Here is a 13,316-nt window from a genome sequence, read left to right as displayed (position 1 = left end):
CCTCCTTTCCCCTCTCCTTGCTGTGACTGTTCCTTATGCTCCTGTCTCCAGGGGTCGTCAGTCTGCCATCAGAGCCCTCTGAAGTGGTGAGCCACAGAGATCACAGTCTGATCTCAGGTGACTTAAAGATATTTTTAAGTGATGATGTTAGACGTATGAAATAAAGACAGATTCTTGGCCTTCTGAAATGGGCAGGTGAGAAAATGCAGAGGACGTGTGGAATCCAGACTTTCAAGAGGAGGACACTTGAGATAGACTACTCCAAGAACAAAATGAAGAACTAATGAAATATGCAAGCATAGCAACTGAATATACTGTTGTGTGTTGGGTGCAAGAGCTTCAACATTTCATGCATGTCTATTACACAGACACAAGTACACACTTGTGATTACATGTAGGGTTTGCGGTTTAGGTCAGCAGAGCTGTTTAGAGGCTGTAGAGTAGAGAAAGAGGAACACAGGGGTGGAAGGGTGGGAGGGCGGAAAAGAGTAAAGGCCACTGTGATTCCTTCTCAGCCTGGAGCTATTTCCTGTGTACAATCTGCTGGTGCTATTCACCAGTTGTTTCCCACATTGCTCTGGACATGCGTAAAAAGTCGACTGCTTCCCTGGAAACATGTTGCACAAAAGCTAAATTAAACCACTGTGAGGGAATTTTGAAAATCTGATCAACCTCTGGGAGTAATTAAAGGAGTGGATTAATTCATATTAAAGCCAAAGGGTTTCCACAAAGTATCACCAACAAATACTCCACAAAGACGGCAAACATCAAGACTCTGCGGCCACAAAAGACGACACTGTGATGCTTTACTCTCAATGCCTCAAGCTTAGCTGGTGTATGTTTTGAGTATGATGTTCTCCATCTTCGTTTGGTGTGTTACCATGCTAACATTTTAGCACTTAGCTCAGATCAAACTATTACAGTGCATCCAGCAAAGGGCATGAATGCCTGCAAAATTTCATGCCAATCAATCCAACCACATTAAGATGTTTAATTCACAAACCATGTGCGGCAGAAAGACCTGTTCGTGAACGAATCTGAGCCTGTGGCGCGCATGCACGGACCAGGGAAAAAGGAAAGAATCACCCACTGACATGACTTGTCACTCCTACAAGTCATACAAAAGATTAGTTCAAAATTAACGACACACCACTAATGTGTGATATCAAGAGTATCAAGTACGCAGAAGATATGTTAAAAATTGCATCATCTCTATTTAATTGATCACGTACTGTAGCTTGGTCTTATCTACTGACGTCCTCGTCTGAACTGACAGGAGAGGAGAGAGACACTCACAACCGTTATCTGATAACTTTATTATCAAGTTAAAAAAAGACAATGAATTACAATATTTACAGAATATCCAGAGATAAATGGAATAAAATTGTAAACAATCATTCTAGGCAACATCACAACCCACCATCAGGTAATCAGATTTATATGGGAAGAAAGGCAAGAAGGAGAGATTCTAGTGTCAAACTATGGAGACAACAGTCTGAAAAGAGAAATGCATCAGAAACAAACTAAACATATATACAAGTATCCAGTGTGTTGTCAGCAGGGGTTTAACTTTGGGTAAACCGGGGATATTACAGTCTATCGACTGCACACAGTGAGGGATTCATAGTCATTTTCTATTCAAATGATCACAGAACAACAAATAATTTTGGGTTAACAGCTTCAATACCCAGATTTCCCCAACTGATCATCTGGTTTACACTGGGATATTAAGCTGGGTAATGAGCTGCCTAACAAAGCTTATTACTACAACAACAGTTTTCAACAGTTTTACTCTCAAAAAGCTACAAGCTGGTCCTGTAATGCAGAAAAAAGGGCTTTGAGATTCAGCACCAACTGAATGGGTTTTTCAGGTATTAACAAGGACTGAGGAGCAGAGTGTGGCTGCTACAGTCTCCCCTATTGTTGATGCGGTAGACTAAAGGCAGGCCCCTTGGAGCAAGTGAGATGATCCCCCCACCCCCACTGGCCATTTAAGATACTGGAGAGTCAGATTTCGTGGATCTACAGGTTGACTGTCAACCCAGATGGTGGTGAAGCCCAGAAAGACAGCAAGCACTTTGAGGAAATGCTCCCAAAGAAACTATTTTTTTCTCATCTCTTACTTTCCCATGTTTTTCTTCTTCAAAATAAAATCTTTCACCATAAATTAAGAGAGAACGGCATCATTTTCCTTCATGTGTTTAAATATTGTACAACCACACTGCTCTTCCTATCTGCTCATTCCCATCACAGTACAAAAAAGGAGATATTTTTCATGTTAACCAGACATTGTACAACAGTGTAATAATGTTTGATTGGGGACTCAAAAGCCCCTAAGGGTAACCTATCATCTTTAGATTGATTTTTTTTTCTTTTTTAAAAATGAGAACACCTAAAGGAAAAAAGGGTTTAGTATCCTTTCTGAAACAGCACAGTTCAAACACTTAACGAGTAGTTTTGTTTTTCTATACATGGCTGCAAACATGTAGTTTACCTGGGTTCCACCAATAGAACTCAAATTCTATAAACCTATGGTCCAAACCCAGATTTCCCATTTCAATCAAAGGTTCAATGCTCAGGAAAGACAATCACAGCAGCAAACACAGCAGGCTTGGTAAATATTTTGGTACACAGAACACAACTCGATTAACTGTGTTCCCCTACAAATTTGAAATTGTAGCTATCAGTCACTTCATTTCAGACTGTTACTTATTGGTCTTATTTCAATTGTACATAAATTTGACTTAATTGCTATTCTCCTCTTATAAGGCTTAAGGGCATTCAAGCAGCAAATTCCAGCAAATACAATCTCTGCCTTTTGTCAATATCAACAATAACACAACAATGTTGTCTAAAAAGAAGCACACAAATGCAGGCTATGACAGTTGTATCAATACAGGAGGGAGAATTTAAAGGGGTTTAAGTTGGGGGACGTGACACCTTTTAAAAGTCAATCTTTAACATACAGTCCCAGTGACACATATACCCTATGTGGAAACTAATAGTTTCATGGCTTTTCGACCAGTTACACTTGTCTTTTCAGTACATACCAACATGTCAAAGCTGGACCACAGACTATAATAAAAACACGAGCTTTTTTTTTCTTTTTCTTTTTTTTTTTTCTAAGAGACATTTCAGAACTTGGATTTAAGTTTATACAGATGCTCTAAGTCAGCCTGTCAATCATCTGGAACCTGAAGTTCAAAATATGGACACTGAGGAGGAACTTGGATAGAGATGAGGTAATCAGAGGCTGATTGTGAAGGGCCAAGACACCTGACAATCATGCAAACCTGGCTTTAAACGACTAATTTTAGTATGGAATTTCATTTGTAGTGCTCACATCATTAAAATTACAAAAAAAAAAACCAAACAAACAACAACAAAAAAAGAAAACAAAACACAGACTAGCAGCACAAAATCCAAAACACCACCTTCCCCTTTTACACCAGATGATAAAGCAGTACATGTTCTCAGCAGGTTTCATAAGGTCTATTTATTTGGTAGAAAACAGTTCCGATGAAAACTGCTCTCCTTTTTTAATGCTGTGAGTATAGCAGATGAAATTCCATTTACCTCTGCTGGATCGGGGTGGCAGTAGAGATTTCAAACTAAAACATTAACCACTGGAGGCTGACAAGAAATATACATTTCTTTGCAATGGTCAAATTTGAAGTTTTAAGCCTCAACATCCTTTTTGCTCAGATCTAGGCAGATCTTAAACCATGTTTTAGTATTAAATCAGGATGATTTAAATTGATCTAATCTGATCTCAACTAAATAATGACCCAAGGTTGCCACAAAGGGACATTTATAGAGAGTGAAAACAGATGTTGAGGCCATAAGTTCTTGGGGGAATAAAACCTATTTGGACTTTAAGAGAGAAGCTGGGAATTTTCCTGGTAACATCAAACAGTTGGAGTTATTTTTAAAAGCAATTAAAGCCATACAGTGGCCATCTGAGTGACTGCATTTTAAGGCACTTGACGCTGGCATCAGTACTCAGCTGTGGTGGTCGACATTTTGATAGCACATAGTGTGGCGCGGTTCTGTAACAGTGAACCCAGAAAAACACACCTTTATGGATCGCAGAGATCTCTTAACCACGTGTCATTAAAAATCTGTGGCTGGCTCAGCTAATCACATATTTTGAACTGAAAAGACAAGTCTAATCTTTGAGTCTTGGTCAAGATGCCACCTGTTATTATGTTCCAGGCTAACTCTTAACGGACATCGACATCATGATACAGCTAACATATCACTGGTGTTTCTCTGACCTGTACACATAGTGGAAAAGAGGTAACCTGGCTCACAAACAATATGATAACCTACAGGTAAAAGCACATTTAAAGTAGTTCCATTATTTCTATGAGTTTATCCAGGAAATTATTGGACACTATAATAGCAGATTTAAAATGAGAAGGATGCCACCGGCTGAAGGCTTATACGCAGTATAATATTAAGGGACCTAAAATATAGCAATTTGCTACAAACATTGGGGGAAATTGTCAGTATTTCTATGAATGAATAAAACACGATTTGTGATTTAGCTAATATAGATAAGGTGCAACTCTTCCTCAAGAAAACTTCCACACATTTAACACAATGCTAAGATGAAAAAAGGCTCAACAAGAAACAAGAAAAGGTAGCACTACAGTGGGCCACAGTTGTAAATGCTTAATTTCTTGTTTGTCTCTTCTATGTAGATTTACAATTCCCCTGTTTTGGAAGAGCAGGGCAGGGAGTGGTGTAAAAGGTGCTTCAAATAATAAAACGCTAAATTTAGTTTATCATTTTGGACAAAATTCTTTATAAATAGCTTAGTTTTATCTAGGTGGGATCTTTCACTGTAGATTTGACCAGAATGTCAGCAATAAAGAGTTCTGTTCACTATTGGTTACCAATATATTAAGATCTGTCCTAGGGGACCGCTCATGTAAAGAGCTCAGCCATTTTATGCAGCACAACCTAATACTTATATATGTAACACCTAAAATCTAATAATGTGCCAACTCATAAGAAGTCACTTCTTTCCATTTCAATCATTTCGTTTCCTTTAACGCTCTACTTGAAGATCCAACTTGGCGCTGATTCTACCAAATGCTATAGTTTTCTAGCATAATATCCCAAGAGGCCACAATCAGTTCAACCAAAGTGTTGATCTTTTTTGGTGTTGAGCATTTCTTTGTCCTCCACATACTGGAATTGACTTCTCAGTGACAGATCAGCAGAGTTCCCTTCCTCTTTCCTGGTGTCTGACAAGTCCAGTCCTGAGTCCATCAGGACAGAGGAGCCAGTGGAAGATGGAGCTGAGGCCTCTATTGCTGCAGTGGTGCTGGTGTCCATCCGACTGTTGTTAACCGTCCTGAAAATGCAGGAGTTATCAAAAATTAGTAAAAAATTTGAGATAAAAAAATAATGATGGAGAGAGCAGGTTTGCAGTAATGAAATAAATGTGGACTTAAGCTTCTCTCTTGCTGTGCTGAATGCTTTCATGCTGATTTTTGGTAGGTATGATATTTTTAGCATACTATCTAAGTCAAGCATGTTAGCACAGTAATATTTGCTCACTGGAACTAAATATCAAGTTCACCTTTGCTGATTCAGACCTAACTAGTGCCTCTGACAATTAGGTGTAATTCAAAGAACAGAACAAAAGCTTGATTATGGTGCTCGATGAAAAGTCAAGACCATCAAAGATATTCCATTTCGCCCTGAGGGGGGGCTATGAATGCTCGCTCCAAACTTCATTGCAAACCAACGACCAGCTCTAAAAAAAACAGAGAGAAAGGAAATGAAAAGAGATAAAGAAAAAGGAAAGAAAATACTCACATGCCATGTCGAAGGACATGTCGTTCCCATTCAACACTGTTGGTGAAGCAGCGTCCACAGAACTCACAGGGAAGACGCTTCTCTGAAGCGCTCGGCCCACAGCTGCTGCTGCTGCTGCTGCTGCTGGTAGGAGATACAAGGACCTCTGGGAAACAGAGTTCAAATGAGCGGTTAGTCTCACAACAGTCATTTCACACGTTTAGTTCATATTTGATGTTCTGCTTTAAGGACTGGTGAACTGTCCAGGGTGTACCCCACCCTCGGCCAATGTGAGCTGGAACTGCCACAAGCAACCCCCGCTACCCAGAAACTGATATGCGGTAGATGAATGAATGATGAATGAATGAATGAATGTCTTGCTTTAAAATGTAGAAACTAGAGTTTATTCATTAAGGAGTATTCCATAAGTAATTGTACACCTAAAAATGCTTAGTTTGTTTATGTGTATATGGTTAAAGTGACTTCTATCTTAGAAGAATGAAATTATGAAATCACTTCAGAATAATGAGACTTTGGCTGCTTTGAAAAACAAATTCTGTTCCTGAAGGACAGCTAAAACCCATAAAAAGATAAAAAAAAAAATATGAATGTCATGGGACTTTCGAAATAAACTATTGTGGAAGCAGGATTGATTGTCATTTTTGGCTTCACATGAGACAGAGGAGGTTTTATTACACGGATCACAATTTGATATCAACTAAGAACATGATAGCAAATGGCTTTTCAGCAGATACAGTTACAGTGCGATCCCAGTAAGTTTGTAACGAAAGCTGCTGTGAGATGAGCTCATATCAAGCAATTAAAGAGCATTCAGATGCATCTTCGACTTGACGGACCAGGTGTAAAGAAGATTTGATCGCTTTTTGGGAAAACGTCATCCATTGTACCTGACAGCATGGAGTGAGAATTTTTTTTTTTTTAACCTTTACAAACCGGACATATCAGAAAACTTTGGGGTAAAGAGCGGGTCAATTTTGACCCCCCCCCAAGAATTTCCTCATATTAAGTGTCTAGACGAATTTTAGGATGATTAAACAGCCTATCTGTCATTAATAAATGCAGGATGAATATTTAAAATATGTTCCAGAGAGCAGGGAGAGCGTATTTTTTTAGGTTTTGCTAAATTCATTTTTGGAGCCAAACATCTGTTATACAATGTCATGTCTTGTTTTACATAAGAAATGAAAACACAACAGCCATAGTGAGTTAAGTATGTTTTATTGAAAATGAAAACTGAGTGAATGTTGTGGAACAGTTGGAATTCACAAAATAACTATTTATAATCATTGCAACCATTAAAACAACCTGCCCTCACTGCTATGCCATAATATTCAACATTAATTAGCACTGAACACAAGATAGAAAAAAAAAGGGATCTCAAGACTCTCAGTCTTTCAAACTAGTCTCTGCATTCAAAGCGGTGGTAGGAAACTTTCCTTGTGTGAAACTTGCACACGTGTTTCCCTCATTTGCAGCAGGCTGTCCCTGTTTTGCAGGGCAGAAGTTGCATCACTTTCTTTTCTGTCGCCGTGTGTTGGCTTCTTGTGGGACTTGATCAGGCTCAGACTGCTGCACAGCCCTTACCAGTGCTGCTGAAGGTGTTGTTGCTTTTCAATGCACAGAGTAGAAAGGGACTTTTCAGGTTCCTCCAAAAAAAATCTTCTCCAGTTCCTCCTCTTTGCCCTCCAGGTGGGGTTCAGCTCAGTCCATATGTCAAAGGCATTGTAGGCTGATACATCAATGATACTGTAGGATAGCATGAGAGGTCAGCGGGTGGTCCTTCTCTTGCAGCTGTATGTGCCTGTTACTTTGTCCAGGTTATCCACTCCTCCTTTGCTGACATTGTAATCAAAAATGATGGCTGGTTTCTGTCCTCCCGAGCACTCAACTCTGCAGCCTTATGTAATGCGCTCATGAGGATGACATTCTTGTTCTTCCTTTACAAATATGAGACAGCTGTGATGTCCTCACTGAAAGCGAAGACCTCTCTCCCCCTTGTTGCAATCAGAACAGGTGGCAGCTCAGGTTTATTCCATCTCACAGTGCCAACCATTGTGATTTTCTTCTTCATAAGCGCCTGACCAAGCTCATGACAGGTGAGGAAGTTGCATGTTACATTGTGTCCTCTTAGCCCTTCTGTCATCTCTAGCACAACACGTATGCCTTGCTTTTTCTCTGGAGCTCCCCCAGCTGGCTTCCCAGTGTATACTTGTACAGCCCATAACTTAATTCCAGACTTTCCAGGCTTGCTTGGCATGCACTGAGAGGACACGGAAAGGACAGTGACCTGGGAAAACACAAGAAGGGGAAACAATTTATCTTTCTATTCTATTAATCTTCTAATTTGTTTGAACAATATTTTGGTTTTTTGATGTTTTTTTCAGTGGAAACATGATTTCCCGTTTATCTACGGAAGTGCATAAGAAATGACAAATGAAGGGAATGAAATGTGAATCAATGATTAATCAATATAACAATAAAACACAATTCTTACCTCTGAATGGAACCAGTCTTTTGTCCACTGGGACCTCAGGACCAGGACTATACATGAGAGGCAGCCGTTCCACCCACTTGTCCCAGACATCCCTGACTGCTGCCAATTTGTCAGTGGCACGCCGTGCAGTTTGTGTGTCACGATTGTCAAATGTGAGCACTGCCGATACGGTACGGAACATTTCCAGGGTCATGGTGGCTCAAAATATTGGCCTTAGAAATGTTTTTGGACTTAATCCCGAGGGGCTGTGATCAGAGTTTTCCTCCACATTATCTTCCTGCTCTTACACATCCTCCTCCAAGTCGCTGCCAGCTTCCTCATTTTGGAAGAACTGATAAAGGGCCTCTTGTGCAGTGAGTCTTGCTGCCATTGTCGCAGTCACTCAAATGGCATGACAGGTACCTTTATAATGTTATTTATGCCCAAAGTGTTTCAAATGTGCTACTTTGTAGATTATTTTGTTACACTGAAGGTGCTTTGGCTGAAAGGCACCCTCTGACCTCTGTTCCTAATCACCTCCATGCTTTTTTACAATTACACTGTTTCATGATCCCACCACGCACCTTCAAAGACCAGCAGGTGTCTGTCTCTATGTCAACGTCAATGTGGAGGGACAAAGACAGGTGTCGGGGGGCCCTGAACTCTGTAACCTCTGTCTCGTAGAAAGCACACACAGACATGGCCTGTACAGTTTCACAGTTCCAGGATTCCCCTAAACCACCATTTTCCTGGATTTGACACACCCAGGTGGAACTAAAATCCATCTGAATAGGTACGGGTCAAATTTGACCCTGATCGGACTCAGTGTGCAAAAAGTATAAAATGCAAAAATTTTGGGGTACTTTGGGCCATTTTAGCAGAAGTCGTTGGATTTCAGGCTAAAAGAATGATTTTTAGGGCATTTTTCCTGCTGTCAAATGTCAAAACGGGTCAAATTTGAACCGTACGGTCTGTAAGGGCTAAGCTAACAGAACATCAGTTCTTGATGATGATCTGTATTTACCTTGTAGGGCAGGCTTCTCTTCCTCCGCCCGCTTAACTTCTTCATCTTCTTCATCTTCCTCCTCCTCCTCTTCTTCCTCTTTGATGTTGTCCTCTACCTCTTCATCTTCCACCCCTCTCTGTTCATCCACTATGTTTCCCATAATTTCCATTCCTTCGTTGTTATCGTCGTCATCCTCCTCCTCCTCTGTACCTAATTTTCCATCGATGACCATCTCCATCATTTCTCTCTCCTCTTCCTCCTCTGCGCTGCTCCCTTGTCCCTTTATCATCTCCAGCTGGTCCAGGTTGACTCGGCCCATCAGCTCAAAGTTGCGGATAACCTGATAGGGAAGAGGAGACATTTATGAGTTTGGTATAGTGTGCTCTCTGCTACATTCATCTACACTGAATATTAAACTCAAGCAGTTATTTTTTCAGACTCAAATTGTTCAATAGTAACTGCCATAAATGTTTTAAGATGAGGTCTAAAACGACTACATCAACTGAAACAGGCTTTTGAAGATGAAGGTCAGCCTCATTAGTCACATGTTTTCTCCTGTTAATGAGATCTAATTCAAAAGACTTAAACACTGAGCATCTCCTGTACAACATGTACATTTTTCACTGTATGATGCAGTTAATGAGTAACCTTTAATAAACTGAAACATAAGTTATTTTAACGAGGATAGAAGTAGTGACAGCAGATCCTGCTCTTCTTGTTGCTTATGCAACTTTTATCCTATATTATGACAGTAATTCCCTCCTCCCATCGTCCCGTAAGACTCAGACCTGGATCCTGTGATCCACATCCCAGCAGTGACAATATAGTCCTTATAGTGCTTTTACAATGGGTGGGCTGTATCTCTTGTCCTTCCTATTAGCAACAGATGTCTGAGTCTCAGATCAAAAGTAGATATGCAGCACAAATACTTCTCAGACTGAAGCATTCCTTTAGAATACTCCAACAGAAAGAAAATAAAAATGAATTTACTGTCTGTTCTGCTATAGATCAGAGGTATTGAAAGTCTGCTCCTTCTCCTTACTGGTCTAGAGATGATTATTCCCTCCTCCGACCTATATCAGATTCTTTCTAATTTCCAGAAATATCAAGTCCCTCCCTCTCAACAACTGCAGGGTTAGTCCCTTCACCCAAGATCCAAAAATGCCACATTCTGCCATTCAGGAGCTAAACCAATCCTGAATTATTTTTCTGATCTTGATTGGTGATGTGTCAAGCTTCCATTTATCCACTGTTTATAGCCACCTTTGTCTGTTTTGGGGAAACAGGTGGGCTGAACATCTTATCAGCCATTGTGTAAAATCCAGCCATGTAATGCATGAAAAATGATAACCGGGTGCCCTTTAAAGTTTAATGTAGTGTAAACTACTAAAATACCATCTGCCTCCTCACATCATCTCATGAATTATCTTCATTAAGGGAGACCGAGGGATGAAACAGTTTCTCTGCTGGATACGGTTACAATACACTGAAGCTTGAGCTCTCCGACATGCATGTCCATCCTCATCTCATTTTATCGTATCAGTAATCATTATTCTGATAGTCCTATTGCCAGACATGCCCAGGGGTTTACATTTAGATTTGAAGACGACAAAGGATGTTTGAATTTGAAAATAAGGTTAAAACACAGAAAAGTTTACATACGTTCACACCCTAGAAATTACATTTTATGGTCCCTTCTAATTTGAACCTTCTAAATAATCTCACTTAATAAAGACCCATTATCTATATTCAGACAATACCCCCCACACACAATAAATGGCAGCAGCAACTGGATCAACTGTAACTTTTCTCAGCTGTCAAACATGTTTGCTTTTTTTTTGCTACTGGTGGGTGGTGTTGATTGTCACTTTACAAGAGTTTCAACCATGTGTGTACATAATACAGGAGATTAACATACTCCCTCTGAGCAGCGCTAAGAAATGGCTGGAGGAGGCATTTACTTGTAGTCACTGGCAGTAGCTTGTTAAGATAACATTGATCATATTGAAAAAAGAAAAGGGAAAAAATGACCAATTTGTTTTGAAAGCTTTGGGTATTTGGGGTTTTAAAGTTTATGGCATAACCCTTGTTTACAATTCAATTGTTTATGACTGAGGATAACTTTGATTTTAGAGCTACAAATTGGATTAGCTGTAATATGCAACATTTCAACACTGTGGAAATATAGATAGTTTATTGCCACAGGTTTTATAATAACCCCCCCCATAAAAGCAGTGAAGGCCATATTTGCAAAGTGCTACACCAATTAAGTAAACTAATGAATAAAGCCTATAAACCACATTTCCTGACTTTCATGGTGATAAGCCATAAAAATCTTATATTTCCAAAATGAGGCCACGGTTTACAGTTATAACGGCCTTTTTACATTTTTTGAATTAGACTATAGAAAGTAATTACGTAAGTGATGTCAATTTAAATTTAGCTCCAAAAAAAATTTCATGTCTGGATTTCAACAGACCTTGTGCTCAAGGCGGAGGTGCTCCTCTAGCTGACTCCGTCGACTGCTGTCATAATAGCAGAGCTGGCATTGGTAAGGCTTGATCTCAGCGTGCTTCTGCAGGTGCAGCTGCAGGGTCTGGTCACTGGAGCATGTGAACGTGCATTTGTGGCAACGAAACACCAGGCCCTGAAGGTGGCGTGACAGCTTGGAGCGGCTGACCTCCAGTGGAGCCACTCGCTCCTCTGGTTGAGGAAGAGGAGAGAGAGCCGTGGATTATTAAGTCAGTGGAAGGGAACGTAAATGACGATGGAGCAGGCAGATGTGAAAACGTTTCAGGGAAAGCTATAGTAACAGAATGCTACGTGGAGATGTGGGGGTGCAGGAGATCAAATAACATTTGTCCACACACACACACACACACCCCGACGGAAAAGTGTAATCACAGTGGCTATTACCTTTTGGAGATTTTGTCATTTTCTAAGTTTCAACACAAATGCAACACTAGATGACTGGAGACAATGACAAATCAAAACCACAGGAAAGGTTTTGTCAACTCATTGATAAGGTCCATCCTGCTTTGCTGACAACAGATTTTACAACATCTCAGGGGTGGGGCGGGGCGGGGCGCACCCTGGAAAGGTCACCATTTCATCACAGCGCCAACATACAGAGACAGAGAGACGGACAACCATTCACACTCGTACTCAGACCTACGGACAATTTAGAGTCACCAATTAACCCAAACATGATGTTTTTGGACGGTGGGAGGAAATCGGAGTGCCCAGAGGAAACCCACGCAGGCACAGGGAGAACATGCAAACTGCACACAGAAATGCCCCAGGCCTGGGAACTGGACCCACAACCTTTTTGTTATGGGGCAACAGCGCTAACCGCTATGCCACTGTGCTGCCCCTAAACTAGGAATCGAAGAAGCCAATTCCCAAAGTGTCACTTCATTCTGTTAGACGTCTGTGAGCCTGATGCGTACCTCTGTGCAGTACAATGTGATCGATCATATTGCTCTTGTGTTTGGTGTGGTAGAGACAGAGAGGGCAGCGCAGGTCTTTAGGGAGGTCCTCAGGTGCATTGTTGTTGTGTCCAGCCTCCACATGCATGGTGAAGGTATTCCTGAGACAGATTTACAGTCAGACAAAGAGATCACTGGATGACAAAAATGAGTTTAGTCACATAGATTTGCCATCTTTAATCTTATAAACAGCATATATGAAAGTGAAAAAAATCTGTTTTCCATTTCCCACTGTTGATGCAAAGTCTTTTCTTACTTGTAGCAGGTGAAAAAGGAGCAGTCTTTACACTTGAAGAGCTTCTTGCCACCATGGCGGTCCCTGTAGTGGCGACGGAGGCTCTGCATGTAGCCAGAGCTGAACTCACAGAACTCACAGGTGAGGACGCTGTCTTGTCGATTGTCAGACACTGTCAAGCCACCATGTGTTGAGCCGGAAGACAATTGACTGCGGGAGGCCAGCTGGTAATGACTAAGCTGCTGACGAACATCGGCGGGCTCCAGGTATGATGGATCTGTG

At 40.8% G+C, this 13,316-nt stretch overlaps 1 protein-coding gene across 4 annotated transcripts in view; it reads right to left on the bottom strand.

Moving 5' to 3' along the window:
* Positions 1 to 1,297: 1,297 nt before the first annotated feature.
* The window catches only part of znf462 (zinc finger protein 462), a 49,254-nt gene continuing 37,235 nt past the window's right edge, over positions 1,298 to 13,316 (bottom strand). For 3 of the 4 annotated variants that reach the window (XM_029515276.1, XM_029515278.1, XM_029515277.1), the window contains exons 8-13: positions 13,056 to 13,311; positions 12,761 to 12,900; positions 11,791 to 12,014; positions 9,330 to 9,651; positions 5,833 to 5,977; positions 1,298 to 5,365 (exon numbers count right to left, since the gene is read on the bottom strand). In XM_029515276.1, coding sequence (XP_029371136.1) covers positions 5,146 to 5,365; positions 5,833 to 5,977; positions 9,330 to 9,651; positions 11,791 to 12,014; positions 12,761 to 12,900; positions 13,056 to 13,311 — 1,307 coding nt within the window. In that variant the 3' untranslated portion in view covers positions 1,298 to 5,145. Of the gene's footprint in view, positions 5,366 to 5,832; positions 5,978 to 7,018; positions 8,120 to 9,329; positions 9,652 to 11,790; positions 12,015 to 12,760; positions 12,901 to 13,055; positions 13,312 to 13,316 lie in introns of those variants that run through there. The other variant, XM_029515280.1, reaches the window with a different exon arrangement.

Source organism: Echeneis naucrates, chromosome 12 (assembly GCF_900963305.1).
Source record: "Echeneis naucrates chromosome 12, fEcheNa1.1, whole genome shotgun sequence".
NCBI lineage: Eukaryota > Metazoa > Chordata > Actinopteri > Carangiformes > Echeneidae > Echeneis > Echeneis naucrates.
The sequence above is the reverse complement of the archived record's forward strand: the minus strand, read 5'-3'. Positions and strand labels throughout refer to the sequence as shown.